At 45.1% G+C, this 15180-nt stretch overlaps 1 protein-coding gene, 2 non-coding genes and 1 pseudogene across 3 annotated transcripts; 3 read left to right on the top strand and 1 right to left on the bottom strand.

Annotated features, from left to right (window-relative positions):
* Positions 1–425: 425 nt before the first annotated feature.
* Positions 426–3436, top strand: RPL37 (ribosomal protein L37). Its single transcript, XM_045186223.3, has 4 exons — positions 426–569; positions 1737–1872; positions 2112–2196; positions 3322–3436. The coding sequence occupies exons 1-4, from the start codon at positions 567–569 to the stop codon at positions 3389–3391; spliced, it is 294 nt and encodes a 97-aa protein (XP_045042158.1). The 5' UTR covers positions 426–566; the 3' UTR covers positions 3392–3436.
* Positions 3162–3241, top strand: LOC112321194 (small nucleolar RNA SNORD72). Its single transcript, XR_002976489.1, has one exon. It is a non-coding gene; the product is annotated as a small nucleolar RNA SNORD72 (small nucleolar RNA).
* Positions 3437–5218: 1782 nt separating the features above from the next.
* LOC112321058 (large ribosomal subunit protein uL30m pseudogene) lies at positions 5219–15165 on the top strand (annotated as a pseudogene).
* LOC112321193 (U1 spliceosomal RNA) lies at positions 11419–11581 on the bottom strand. The gene has a single exon (XR_002976488.2). It is a non-coding gene; the product is annotated as a U1 spliceosomal RNA (small nuclear RNA).
* Positions 15166–15180: the final 15 nt, after the last annotated feature.

Here is a 15180-nt window from a genome sequence, read left to right as displayed (position 1 = left end):
GAAGCGGACGTCTCCGCGCTACGATGCAGGACACTACCCTCAAGAGCCACGTGTCTAATCAAAACTCTACCTGTAAATTACTAACATTATTTGCTTGGTTTTCAGATTCTGAGCCTCGGTACTCGCAGCGACCTCTCAGAGAAACTTCTGGCGAGAGGGAAGAGGACCGCGAAGAATCCGGTTTCTCCGCGCGGGATCCCAGTCCCGTCACGCTGAGTCGGCGCGGTTACCCCCGGGAGGGACAGCTTCACACTCCAGGTTCCCCATCAGCTCGGGACCGCAATCCACGACGTGGCCACAGCTCTGGCTGAAAACGCGCGAAGGCCCAGGAGCGGCTCCAGCAGCAGAAGCTGCAGCAGCCCACAGAGCTGACTTTTGGCCCCGCCTGCCTGTCGCGAGCTGAAACCCTATTGGCCCCGCCCGGACCCCAGACACCCCGGCGACGGACACTTGAGAACGCAGCACCTCACCCCGCCGGAAGTACTCCCCAGAGCGGAAGCGTCTCAGCGCGATATAGCGGAAGTGTCTTCTCTTCCGGTCTCTTTGGTCTCGGCGGCAGAAGCGAGATGGTGAGTTGTTTGTAGGGGGTGTTCGAATCGCCCTCCATCCTCGTCCCCAGCGCCGCTCTCCTTGCTCTCCGTGTGGGTGCCGGCAAGGTTGCGGATGATGGGAGTGGGTGGGCAGGGAAGGGACGTGTCGTGGCCCTTACGGAGCAGAAGAGTGGCTCCTAAGTCTACCTGGGGTGCCGAGCCTGCAGTCGTGGAACTGGGGCCGCTTTAGATCCCTTGCTGCGGTCTGAGGTTTGGTGTCCGTACTGCCCTGCCCTCGGATGAGAATTAAAGGAAGAAGCTGGTTTCCGAGCGTTTCGCTCTGTAGGAAAGGAATTTTGTTGGCCGGGGGTGTCTGGCAGACGCCCTTAGGTGTTTGAGTGAGGGTAGGTAGGAGAATCACATTATTTTGTCTTTTGCTTTTTTCCCCCTAAAATGTAGCAGGTTTCAAAACATGGCAACTCTTGCGGAAAGCTTTAGATGAATGTGAAATGCAGGTAGTGATTTTTAATTGAACCTGTAAGTAAAGTTACTGGGTTGGCCAAAAAGTTCGTATTTTTTTTTCCATAGTGGTGGCTCTCTGGTAGTGCTTAGTTGTCTTTAACTTTATTTGAAACAGTTTTGTTAGATTGTATTGTGTCAGCTGTCATCTCAGCATGCATTTAAAAATTGTCAAAATTACTGAGTTTTTGTGCAGCCATTTTAATATTGAAGATGAAAGAAAATAGACAACAGTTTTGGCGTATTGTGACTTATTATTTCAAGAAAGGTAAAAATTCAACTGAAATGCAAAAAAAATTGTGCAGTGCATGGAGAAGGTGCTGCAAACGATCGAACATATCAAAAGTAGTTTGTGAAGTTTCTTGGTACTATTGACATTTTGGCCAAATTCTTTGCTGTGGGGCTGTCTTAGGCACTGGAAGATGTTTAGCAGCACCCCTGGCCTCTACCCACTGGAAGCCAATAGTAGGAGATAGCCGACATACTCAAAATATCCAAGTCAATAAAGTTATTGGAGAAAATGAAAAATGTCTTATTGCATGGGGAAAACCACACAAGCTTTTTGGCCAACCCAAGAGGAACTTCAGCCCTTCTGACCGTCGTAAATCTTACCTCTTCTGTAGTTTCTTTACGTGAAATGAATGTTAATTGCTGTGTTTCAGAATTGTTTGTCCCCTTAACTTACAGACGAAAGGGACGTCATCATTCGGCAAGCGCCGCAACAAGACACACACGCTGTGCCGCCGCTGTGGCTCGAAGGCCTACCACCTGCAGAAGTCCACCTGCGGCAAGTGTGGCTACCCCGCCAAGCGGAAGAGAAAGTGTGAGTTCGCCTTTTTCCAGGCGGACTGGTGTTGGGACGCCTCTCGAGCTCAAGAATAGTGTTGTTGGCGTCACTCCTGGCGGGGCTGGTTTGGGACCTTCTTTGGTGCCTCCCATAAAGGTGTGCACCTGGAGGCCCATGAAGCTGATTGAAAACCCAAGTGAGGCTCTTATCTGTATGGACCAAGGGTGCCTGCAGGGTGTCCCGGGAAAATCATTCGCCCGAATTTTGTGTTTTAGATAACTGGAGTGCCAAGGCTAAACGACGAAACACTACCGGGACCGGTCGCATGAGGCACCTAAAAATCGTGTACCGCAGATTCAGGTACCGCTCCTGTCTTTCGGTCATTGTAGGTTCTGCGAGCTTAGATAAGAGTCATCTCGTTCGTGTACTGGTGTCAAGTGAGGATACTGTCCTGATGGGTGAGGAAGGGGTGCCGGGAGGTATTTTCTGCCACCATAACCTTCAGATCCGTTAAGTCTGGAATTTATTAAAAGACAGTATTGTGTGAATGAGGTCTGGAGCCAGACCTTCAGTTTTGTGGCTTTGGGCAAGTCCACTGTAGCAAACTGCCATAGTTGGCTACTGCATTTGTATAAGAGAGAACTTTTACTTTTGGTAGAAGAGCAGAGACTTCAGCCTGAACCTAGACTTAGAATCTGCTTTTCAAGCATTAATCCATCTAAGGTCTCAACACAGGCGATTCTTTGTTGTGAGCAGCTGTTTCGTGCAGTGGAGGACATTAAGCAGGATCCTGGCTGCTACCCACTCAATTCCCTGTTCTGTAATTTTCGAAGATTAGGAGACGGGCTTTGTGAACACAGACGGCACCCTGAGGTGTGCCCGTGTTGCTGTGCTGCAACTTCAAACCCTCGTGCAGGGGGCGGACTTCGTGTTGAGCGGTCCGCTAGTGGAGTGGAGAGGTTCAGAGCCGTTCTGGTCCTCAATTCACGAGTCTTCCAAAGGGTTATGACCACAGTACACTTGCCTGCAAATAGGTGTGACTGTTAAGTGAGGTGGAATGTAAAGCATTGTTAAGCAGTTTGGAAGCTACCTGCAATTAAACACATGCATTTTCTTTCCTTGCTTAAAGGAAAGGGGTTAGTACCTGTCTCACTTTCATAGGGACTTGTTTTCACAAGTACCTTGGGCCTCTTAACAGGTGGTGTGGAGATAATGGTCCAGTGATCGGTGAAACCAAATACATTGTTGAGTTTATTTTTCAAGTGCAGTTAACTATATCCCTAAAATAGATGCCTTGAAGCAGAAGGGTATAAATAAACTATTGCAGCTTATCGATGATGTTGTAAAAATAAATGTCTGAACATATGAATTCATTATTGATTTCAGCATTTAACTGAGATAAGCTCATTAAAAATCTGTTTTAGCAAAAAGTAAAACGTCTCTGAGGTTGCTGAAGTAACGGTTCTTGTCTTTAACATGGTGCAGGCATGGATTCCGTGAAGGAACAACACCTAAACCCAAGAGGGCAGCCGTTGCAGCATCCAGTTCATCTTAAGGATTTCACTGATTAGCCCCACAATAAATGTTCTGGTGTCCAAAAGTCTCTGGTGTGCTGAGGTATTTTCAGTAGACTTGGAGCCTCAATGAACTAGAGGTTCGCGAATAGGACAACTTAATACCGGGTTTACTTGTCAAGTGATGGTTTTGCAGCACTGACTTCTGAACTGGGTTGGGATACTGCCTAAGAGGGTGAGAAACAAGCAGAATTCCAGGATTCCTTCAAGCAAACAACACTAGGTGGTGTGAAGGATATATAGTAAGAGGTAAGGTAGCACGGTGTGTGAGGCTTATGTGGATATTTAACATGTTAAGAGTAAATGAAAACATACCCTTTTAGTAACATTCTTCTGCTATAGTGTAATGGCTTGAGGAATGGTTGTCAGTCCTATACAGTATGAGAACATAAAGGGTAGGGGTCAGATGAATTCTGTCTTTACTTATCCCAGCATCCAAAATGCTTGTTGGGCATCTGTCATGTAGGTTGTGTGTGAGGTTTAAGTGGGAAGCTAAACCAACCTGCTAGGTGTGTAAGTCTGTAGGGCCACATGCAAACACCATGGACTGGGTCAGAAGTAAAGGAAAGCCAGGTATCAACTGGTCCCTGGTAGAATATTTTTAGACCTCAACTGGGTGATGGAGGATTTTTCTGTGTTAAAGTGCTCCAGGGTTTTTTGCCATGCTTTCCCAGTTTTGGTGGCCTATTGCCAAAGAGTTTTGAAATGAGACAAGGCCAACTCTGTCGGACTGCTGAGTAAGGGCACAAGTGTTGAAACAGTCACCATAAAATAGTAAAGTGGCCGAGCCGTTCTGTAGCTTCACCTGGCCTTACACGGGTTCTGGTCTTCGCCGCCTCTCCAATTTTACCTTCCCTGCACTCTGGAATGCTTTCCCAAGATTCAGGTTAATCTTGCCCTCATCCTCCTTTTTCCTCAGCTCTTGACTCGTCCTCAGGTCTTGGGGCATATTCACTTGCACAGAAGCCCCTGTTCATCTAAATCTACGCTGGGCTTCCTAGCATACGAAAGAGTATCTTGGCTTGATAGAGCTGAAATGTGACTCGCTCTTGAGATCTTTCGGAAATCCCTGTAGCACTGATGGCAGGGTCCTGAATGGCGGAGGGGCCTATTGAGATGGGTAGTACTCAGTGCAGACTGAGTGCTAGGCTTTGTGGCAAGTGGGCACTGACCTGAAGACCTGTGGAACTGCTGAACCCCGGGTCAGGAAAAGAAATTAGCGCAGTAGAGGTAAGGTGAGGGGCAGTGGTGTGTTAAGAAAGGCCTGTGTACTGGGTATAAGGAGAACTCTTGTGTGCCATGCCTGTGGCCCTTGGCACAAAGTGGGTTTCAGCGGGACGTTACTTTGGCACAGTGGTAACTGTCTCCATAAATCATGGCTGGTTCACAGACCAAGTGAAGGTACAGTGACCACAGTTGGGTTGGAGACCCAGGGAGAAGCAGTGGGAAGGAGATGGGGCTGGCTTAGCACATTCAAAATGAAGTGTAAACAGGTGCATTCAGTTGCTCATTTAATGGTACTTAGCAAAAGTTCACGTGTTCTATGGATTGGATGTCCTGAGGGTCAGAGTTGAGGGTTAAGCAGTGGATCCCTCATCCGACAAAAGGTGCCTTGGGACCAGTGCCACTCTAGTTCACTGAGACAGTGACCAGTAGGCCCAGGCAACGCCTGCAGCTCAGCTACTTTACTGAGCAGCTAAGCACGTTGTGTTTTGTGGGCAGAGGGCACTTGGGACAAGCTGGGTGTCTCCAGTGAATACCTGAAATAGACCCAGGAACACTTGGGTATGTCGTGTTGTATTGGTGACATGGCCTTTCAGTCACAGGTATTGGGGTTTGTCAGGTCAGGAGGTGGGAGGGGTTGGCATGAGAAGAATCTAGGGGGGTGATAGTAATCAGGTCATGAAGCAATGACCTCATTGGAGGAACCAAGGACACATGATTAGTTGCCATTAGCAAGGTTAATGTGGGGGGTGGTGTGGGTGTGATGTCTTGAAGCTGGAAGACTAGGCCGCAGGTTCTTAAACATCACATGTGGAAATCGCGAGGATGTGGGCCGAGGCAGGGCCAGTGGGGCTGGCTGTAGTGGGAAGGTCCCTACTGAAAACATCTGAAACCAGAATCAAGAGTTTCCCGACCCCACTTTCCTCCTGTATCAAGCTGTGCTGAGGGCTCTGGGGTCACATGTATGAAAATACTGCATTGTGTTTAGTGCAACAGGCTTCAAATGTTTCACGAAGCTTGGGTGGCAGGTTTCTGACTAAGGCAAGGAGGTGGTTGGTGCAGTCGCGGAGGGAATAGAGAGTTGGGGGCAGGGGAGTGCGGCTAATATTGGGTTTTGTTGAGATGTCAGTAGGACACCAGATGGACGAGTTTCTGACGCATTGAGTAAACGTGCAGTGAAGTGAAGAGTGGGCTGGGGATCTGCCTTTGGCAGAAATGAGCACAGTTGTGAAAGGGAATTGACTTTAGGGTCAGAATGGTGAAGATAATTTAAAGGAGATGGGAGGTGATGGTGAGAGAAAAGGGTTGTTTCCTAATTGGCTTCAGTAACTGTCTCTGAGTCAATAATGGTTGAAACCATTTGAAAATACACACACTCCAGAAAGAAAACAATTCGACTCAACAATTCAGGGAGTTGTCCACAGGAGAGAGAGAGTGGTTCACTCATTGGTTCTACATAATACCTGTGGCGCACCTACTATGTGCCAGGCCAACTGAGAGACGGTGGAAGCAAAAACACATGGTTGCAGTTGACAGTCAAACTCATGGGCTGTAGAAAGAGTAGTTGAGGGGCACTCAGTCCTGTGTGGCTGAGGCCGAGGAGAAAGGAGATTTTAAAATTTAAAAGTAAAAAAAATGACATGGATTTGGCAAAATTTAGGTTACTGTTCCTTCCATAAACCTCATTTCAGTAGAGTATGGCAAAAAAAAGCCTGCTTGCTAGAGGGGCAGGGGAGATGGGGCGATGAGGAATGGAGAGTTACTTTAAAAAACAAAAGATGCTTTGGCAAGGTCACCTACATATCCTATGGTTGCCTTTCATTTCTGTTGGTGACACATGCCTGTCCTCATGAGCCAAGTACCTGTTCAGTGAGCTGCATGTGTCCGCAGCAGTTCAGGCCCCAGAGATAAACATGGAAAAGAAGACGGACAAGGACCTGCTCCGAGATTTCTGTTTAAATCAGCACAGTTTATTTTGCCTAAGAGGGTCAGTCAGCAAGAGATGACTTCATTACTTGATTACAATGAATGCAACCTTTAGGATGTTGTTTCCTCTTTGTATGATTACATGAAAATAATTTGTTATTCTACCTACACACAATGTAAAAATACAGTCTAACTTCTGGAGTTGAGAATCTGACAGAATGGAGACATCTTAATAAGGAAATAAGCTTTGATATGTCTATACTACATATACACACAAGACTCACCCATGTGTACTGTACATGTTGGTACAACCCTATTAAGAACACTTATAATATAAAGGTTAAGGACTTAAGTTATTCTTGGAATTTTAATCTAGACAGGGGTTTAGGTAATTCAGGTCTTGATATACCTGGATCATTTGTATAATAAAAGGCCGAGACTGACTTGTTAAATAGTAACCTAGTATAACACCATAGTAACCAAATGGAAAACAAGATTGTAATTTTGTATTAAATCAGTAATGGGTATTCCAGAGAATGGACAACTTGGAAAATAAAGACTTTAGAATCTGTTATTCCATGTTCAGAGGGACAACTTGGAAAATAAAGACTTCAGAATCCATTATTCCATGTTAAGAGCATTGTAGTTACTGGTGGTTTCCACAGAAGCTGAAGGTGTTTCTCTTCAAGGGGCTGCTTGTTTGAGAAGAGGTGAGGAACTCTCACTCTTCCCCAATGAGCTGATACAAGTCTTTTTATCCTTGAAAGGGATTTCTGAAGCTGGTCCCCCATCAGCAAGGGGCCAGCCTGGCGTGATCCTCCCAGTAGGGCATGAGGTCACTGGCACCTTTAAAGCCTTTGTTCTTTCAGTGGAGGCGTGTAGTCTTAACTGCTGCACAGCTGACACATTTCAGTCGTGTGCACCTGTGCTTGTGCAAATGTCTATCGGTGACAGCTAACAAGCGAGCGATTGCAGTTACTGATTAAGTGCTGCAAAGATAAAGGCAATGGATGTGGTGGGGAGTGGAGGATCCCTCTTCAGACAGTTGGTTAAGAAAGCTACAGGAGGGCCTGGCCAGGTGGCTTGGCTCCTTACAGCATCCACCTGATTCGCCAAGGTTGTGAGTTCGATTCTCATTAGGGCACATAACACAGAGCAACCAGTGAATGCATAAGCAAGATGAACAGCAAATCAATGTTTCTGTCCTTGTCTCCAGTCCTCTCTCTGAAATCAATGGAAGGAAGGAAGGAGGGAAGTAAAATGATAAGGAGCCACTCCTGCAGAAACAAGGGCCGCCATTCAGGCAGACACTACTCAGCCTTTTTTGAGTTCCGAATTGGTTGCAAAATTTAACCTTGGCTGTGTTTAGCTGAAACACTGGTATTGTATGTTCAGGAAAAGGAAGGTATTACAGTGTAGAATTGTTTTTATTTAAGCACTGGCTTTAGAGAAGGCTTCAACATTAGTACATAGGGATTATATTTAGTTTTTTTTATTTCTCAAAACAACATAGTTTGAATCATAATCTAAAAGAAGCACAGGGCAGAGGCTATCAGTAACCTCAGGAACCAAGAATGGAATCAAGCAAAAGCTTTCTGGCACTGGCTGGTGTGGTTCAGTGGGTTGAGCCCAGCCTGTGAACAGAAAGGTCACAGGGTTCGATTCCCAGTTAGGGCACGTGCCTGGGTTGTGGGCCAGGTCCCCGTTAAGGGGGCAAGGCAACCGATTGATTGATGTATCTCTCACACATTGATGTTTCTCTGTCTTTCTCCCTCCCTTTTACTCTCTCTCAAAGTAAATAAAACCTTTTTATTAATAAAAAGCTTTCTGTATAGTAAGGTAGAGGGATGGTTTGTTAAGGAATCCAGTGTCTCATGTATGGAAGTGGTTCACGGAACCATGGGTTGGTTGAGAGGAAAACCTAACTTTGTTCTTGTGCCCATACCTTTACTCCAGTGCCCCACGGTGAAGACTGGTCTCGCCCACGTGGTTTTAGGCCACTCACACATAGTAAGAAGTATCTTCCAGTTGTGATTAGTTGTGAAGACAGTTTTATTTCAATAAATAAAATGGTCCTATGTAATAGTCAAAACTCAAGGGTGATTTGTCCTTAACTCTCATCTCCCAGCTTGGGACTTCTTTGAGCAGTGGAGAGGGGCCGTGATCCCTCTCATCCCAGCTTCCTCCTCCTGTAGCTGCCCTGGGGCTCGTGAGCTGTGAGTTCACTTCTCAGTGGGGCTCAGGGGTAGTGGAAGGAGGAAGCAGGGGTGAGGGAGTGGGGGTTGCTTCCTTGGCTGGGTCGGTTCACAGTGTCTGGACCCCACAGATGATTAGCCTGACTTTCTCTCTTGGACACTCCTGTGACCTTTTTGGAGGTTATTTCTCCTGTAGTTCCATCTCCGTTTGAAATAGTCTTGTGTGATTCCTTCCTAGCCCTGGGTATCCATCCTCTTCTGAGGTTTTCTCTACCTCTGAGGGTCCTGTTACGAGGTCCAAAATGATCCCACACTGTCTCTCCGAGGGGCCCACAGGAGACTGCCCACCCCGGCCTGCACACATTCTTAAGTGCAGAGAGATCTCATGGCAGCAGCAGAAAACACATTTCAAAGCTCCGAGGGGTTCCTTTGATGTTCCCCTCGCCAGGTTTAGTGCTAGAATGTATTAATCCTCTTTTCCAAGAAGGTTGGGTTGAATAAAACATTCTTCAAAGAAATTTCTTTGCCCATCTCTCCCTTCTTGGACATCTATGTCCTTGATTGGGCTGAGGATTGTAAAAGCTGTGACCAGTTTTTTAGATACATTTTGTGTGTATGTGTATAAGCTGGTAGTTCCCTGAGGTAAGAAAAGCCGTATTCTGATAGAGTGTTACACTTAATATAGCTCTGCAAATAAATATCTAGCAAGTGTAAAAGGTATTAGCTTTCCTCTCCAAAATGTCTAAAATGATTTGAACTCCTGAGTGTTAATAAAAATTAATAAATCCTTTGAGGGAAAGGTCTTTGTATTTTTATTTATTCATAATTGACTTTAGAGGGTGGAAGGGAGGGAGATAGAGAAAACAAAGCATCAGTTTGTTGTTCCACGTATTTATGCTCTCACTGGTTGATTTTTGTATGTGCCCTGATTGGGGATCGAACACACCTTGACGGATCAGGATGACGCATAACCAACTGACCTACCAGGCCAGGGCAGGCCTTTTTTCTTTTCCTTTCAACTGATCAAACAGGGTATTGGAGACTGGTCTAGCTTCCTCAAGTTGAGGCAGGAGGTCTTTCTGGTCTCAGTTTCCTTGACTATGAAATAAGATTTAAGCTCCCAGTTCTGACATTCTCCCCATAATTCCCTGAGCCCCAGGCCCCGGTGGGAGGACAAGTCTCCATTCCCTAGGTTGACCCCTCCCAGTGACATTAATGTCTAAACAGTTCATTTTCCCTTTGGGGAACAGAGCTGGTCATGATGAGTTCGCCAAGGGTAAAATGCCTTCACAGACAGTTCATTTTTTTCCTTACTGTTAATCGTAGAAAAATATTCAGCCTCACCCCAAGGAAGCCATCCAAATAACTCAGCTCTCTCTGTGCATTTCAAAGAAAGCTTTCAGTATCTGCTTTCTAATTTCTTCCAAACAGTCCCTGCAGCTTGAGGGACTGTGGTTACAGGAGCTCGATAAAATTTGCTTTGGGGCTGCCGGGTTATTGTGCTACAGAGGTGATGGACTGGCCTCATCTCAGGGCCTGCTTCAGCCTTCTCTGCAATGCCATCACTAGCAGTTCACCTAATGGCTGCTCTGGGCTCAGGGTACCCAGTTACGTGACCCCAGAGTCTCATTTGCAGTTACCATTAACCAGAAAGCCCCATGACTGCTCTGTGCCCCCAGAGTAGGGAATCATACTCTACTTTGGTTCACAGAAACCACAGGACTGTAAGAGGCTGCGGGGGAAAGCCCCTGGAAGTGAGCTCTAGAGTGAGCACCACTCATTCTGGCCTCTCCCTGATCCTTTTGACCCTCGAAGATGCTAATGAGCTTTGGATGGCTGTAAGAAGATGGTATTATTTCCAGAGGACCTGGAATGGGACCCTCGGAGGTGGCTATGTCAGTAAGAACTGAGTAACCTACACAGTTAAACAGTCTTGTTGGGGCCTTTAACTGCTGTAATGTAGGTAATTCAGGCTGAGCACTCCAAAGACCACCTCTAACCCCGCTCCCTCCTTTGACAATCCTCCAACATGCACCCCACCCCCACCCATGCCCAGCTCAGTCACTCAACACACTTCATCCACACAGGTTAGTCTTAGAGTGAAAAGGATGTGGATGCTTCAAGTAATGGTACTAAAATGCCGTAATTTTAGATTTAGTATCTGTCAGGCACTTAAAGCCATTATTGTCCCCCCAAAAATAACCCCAAAACAAAAAAACAATCAACTCTTACTGTCCAGGCATGGGTGGGTTAACATTTGGGGATTATCCCTGCTTGAGGCTCCTCAGCTACTTGGTAGGGATTCGGGTGAAAGGTGAAGAGAGCAGAGAAAGCATGTTCCTGGGATTCCTACCACATGAGCTCAAGTTCAGTCTCAAGGTCATCAATTCAATTGATTTCAATTCAATTTCACCACACCATGTACTTTGCCTGCTCCCATGATTAATGCACTCCCAAATAATTAAGAATTGTTTGCAAATAGGCTTGCCAATTGGTCAACAATATAACTGTCAAACAGGCAGAATACTCCTGATGGCCTGCAAGCACTTGTCAACTCCGAAAGAGCATTCTTAGTTTTGTATCCTTGAGGAGGTGCCTCTGTGGCTCACAGGAACTAACCAGAAAGGAAAGTAGGAAATATTTGCGCTTTTTTTTTTTTAAATATGGGGAGAGCACTATCGCAGTCCCCCACTACCACAAATTACGCAGTTAAGTTTCCTACCTTCAGGGAAGTCGTAGGGGACAGCACATCGGGAGTGCAATGGATAAGCCTCGCCCTGGGAAACCACCTTCGTGATTGTGGTGTCTCCCCTGCCAGGGAAGTATGGGAAATACTTGCTTTAACATAGAACTTGTAGGCTAAAAGCACTACTTAAGACCGGGTGCAGTACCTTAGAACACAGCTACGCACAGCTTGGTTAATTACACTATAAGGTCGATCCAGGTGGGTCTGGAACTGAAATTTGACCCAATTCTCAGACGCCAGCAGGGTGTCTTCTAATTCAACTCAATTCTTACTCTATCGACCTGGGGGTCGCGTTAAACCTCAGGGGTTAAAGATTCAGTCTACAACGTGCCCTCACCTCCACCCCTGTAACCACTGGCCCTTATCTAGAGAGCCTCAGCCTTCCTTCCCTCCGTGCTTCTGCACATGCTCGTCCCCTACATGGGATGCCTCCGCCGAGTCCCCTCATGCCTGTGGCTGGCACCCCTTGCTTTGAGTACGAAGCACCATCTCTCAGTGCTCCTCTAAATACATTCAAGTGCAAGCCCTAATGGGCCTGCACGAGTAAAGGTTATACCCTCCTCTCACAATCCTGTTAGGGCCACATATGTGTGTGTTTTTAAGATTTTATTTATTTTAGAGGGGAAGGGAAGAGAGAGGAAGGGAAACATCAATGTGTGGTTGGCTCTCACACGCCCCCTACTGGGGACCTAGCCCTCAAGCCAGGCATGTGTCCTGACTGGAAAACCAACCAGCAACCCTGTTGGTTCGCAGGCAGGCACTCAATCCACTGAGCTGCGCCAGCCAGATGTGTGTTTTTATTGTAGCATCTATCACATTGCTGTGATCCGCTGAAGGCAGATACTGTTCCTTTGTTTTCTGAGTCCTAGCAAACTGCCTAATACCTACCAACTTGTTTGTTTAATAAATACTGAATATTAGTTACAGCGTAACTATGACTAAGCTAAGGGAATGGTAGGCTGCATTAATAGCAGTGGAGTGCTCAGAATTTTTACCTCTGATGACTATTTAGAGGAAAACATTGAGGAAGTGTAATGTCCACCTGGCGGGTGTACTAACACCATGACGTCTTTGAGAGGAAAAGGCTAGGAGGCAGCTCCCTTAGAATCTCTGAAGGGCTACAGAGGAAGCAGCTGACTAGTACTGCTGAGCGTCTCACCCAGTGTTGGGTCATACTGATATGTCTTCATCAGCACTGAAATGTACTGTGACTTATTTCTATTAATAAAAGCTTAAGTACTGAAGTCTGAAAACGAGTACTTTTTCCCTCGCCTTGAACTACAGTGGATTCAAGGCTACTTCTATAATGCCATTCCTGCCCACTGATATTCCAGTTTGCTTTGTTAGGGTCAGAGTTACAACGGATGGGTCCAGAAACTGGGTGGAAGCCACAGTCTACCTTATCTGTGCATTTGCACGAGAAGATGTCGAACATGTGAATAGTACCTATTCCTGGAGGAGGGAGGAGAGAACTCAAGAGAATCCTAGATTAGAAGCTCCTCCAGGGCCAGGAATGGGACTTGTCATTTTGTATCTATCCACAGTGCCTGGTAGTTATCAGATGCTGGAGCTGAAGGTCTGGGGAATGTATCAATGGGAGAATAAAAGGAAGAGAGAGTAGAAGAAAATGTGACAAACATTTTGAAAACGGAATGAAGGAAAAGAGGAAAAGCAAAGGAATAAAGAAGGCTTATTACTTTTATTACTTGCTTTCTTAGAAACATTCAGTTTTTAACAGGACAAGAAAAAACACAGCAGTATAAGCTGCTTAGACTATGGGAGACTGGATAAGATGAGTTCTAAGTTGCTAGTCAGTTCTTTGATCTATGATTTTAGGTTTTATTTCTCCAGCAATGCTTTTGAGTGAATTGTGGCATTTAATAAATACTTATTAAATAGAATTATAATCTAAAATAACCCCAAAGCAGAAAAGCAAACATATTTCTGCTATAGAAAAAAGTTTATGTTACTTTCTGAGTCGGCTCTTCATAGTTTCAGGAAGAGATTGGCAGTGGATTTGCGAAATTCAGCTTCTGTTTGTTCCCCTGTAAGATGCTCTGTGGCTTTACTGGAACTATGCAGAGCTGAGGAACCTTGTGATTTTTTTTCTTCTAGGTTAAAAGAAATAACAGATACACATTTTAAGTAATTTATTTATGGGGTGGGAGGAAATTTAAGTGGTTTTTTTTTTTTTCCTTTAAGAGACTGCAGAGAGCTCTTTCTGCTTGGTAGAGATCCCCAAAGCCTGAGCTGCAGGAACTCACAAGGCAAACCAGTGAAGGTGAAGAAACCAGAAAGCAAAAATAACAACAGTAACCATTGCCCCTCCTAGATATCTCAGCAGTCAAAGAGTCCTTAACTTTCTGGCCCTTCAAAATACAAGCAGTCCATAATAAAGCAGGAACTGATGCTCTGTCCAAGGACAGTTGTACCTTTGCTCTGCTTATTTAATGTAATTCTAAGCTCAAAGGCTTTTGCTTCCTCTGCAGTACCTTGCTTGAAACAAAGCAGTAATTAATGCATGTTGCTTTGATTTCATAAATAAAAACCCTATACAAATTAGGACAGTTTGGTAACCTTCATTGGAAAAAATAACATTTTTAGCCTTTTACTTTTTAATATTATTTTCATGAAGAGTCCAACTCTTTGCCCATCGACACTGGCCCAAATGCTATGACGCTGCAAAATTGAGATCATATAAGGTTTTGGTGTTTTTTTTTTTTTTGTCTTTTTTGGACACTAGATTTTGCCCATGTTGAGTAACAAACTTAAAAATTTCTTTTGTTTACAAAGAAAGTATATTTATTAAAAATAAGTATACTCTCTGCTTCCCCTGTGATATGGCATGATGACATCTGTATAGATAACAACCCAAATCTTACTCTCCAAGCACAATAACTATTTTTCCACTCCTCTTGTTCAGCTTCCTGTCGCAGCCTCTGCTGACAGTCGTCATGTTCCTGGCCTGGATTTTGGCCCAATAGTTCAGAGGCCCCCAGGCAGATTACAAACTGTGGCAGAGTGTGTGGGGTCCATTGTTTGTATACAACAGATTCGTCATAAATTTACCAAGAATTCAGATAAGCCTTCTGTTTTCAGCCTTTACCTGCAGATCCCGAGAAATATGTTGGGATCCACAGCACCCTCATCAACTGTGTATTGTTACCAGAATAAAATGCACCAAAAGATGTCCATATTGGGAAAAAGATGTAATAAAGATGCTTGAATTAGAAAAAGCACATTCTCAAGTTCACAGGAACATCCCTTCAGTGAATGCAAAACCGAAAGTGGTTAAACACTTGCTAAGAATCCAGCCCCTGAGTTGCTACAAGGACTCCCGAAGAGGACTTGCCTACACGTGCCTCGAGAGCCCTGGGGAGTTAGTGCGGTGGCATCCGAGCCTCCTGGACCAGAAAGCAATTAAGTCTTAATGCCAGAGCTGTTTCAGATCGAAAAGTGCAAGCCATTTTTATTTAGAGATGGTGAGAAAGTGTTCTCATTAAAATATAGCTTAGATGCCAGTCATTTTTACTGACAAAAAAGCAAAACAAAATCTCAAAACTGTCGACCGATCTGGTGGGTGCAATTTTAAGTGTTATTTTCAGTTCAGTGAAAGTCTACATTTTAATGGTAATCTAAAATATAATTCCCATGCATCAGAATGTGTAATACCCCAGTC

This window comes from Desmodus rotundus, chromosome 1, assembly GCF_022682495.2.
Source record: "Desmodus rotundus isolate HL8 chromosome 1, HLdesRot8A.1, whole genome shotgun sequence".
In the NCBI taxonomy this organism is placed as follows: Eukaryota; Metazoa; Chordata; class Mammalia; order Chiroptera; family Phyllostomidae; genus Desmodus; species Desmodus rotundus.
Note: the sequence above shows the minus strand (reverse complement) of the source record. Positions and strands in the feature narration are given on the sequence as shown.

Bases quoted from the DNA above. Each gene is read 5' to 3' on its own strand.
- RPL37 (XM_045186223.3), top strand. The intron at 1,873-2,111 runs GTGAGTTCGCCT...TTTGTGTTTTAG, and splicing joins CGCCAAGCGGAAGAGAAAGT to ATAACTGGAGTGCCAAGGCT. The intron at 2,197-3,321 runs GTACCGCTCCTG...AACATGGTGCAG, and splicing joins ATCGTGTACCGCAGATTCAG to GCATGGATTCCGTGAAGGAA.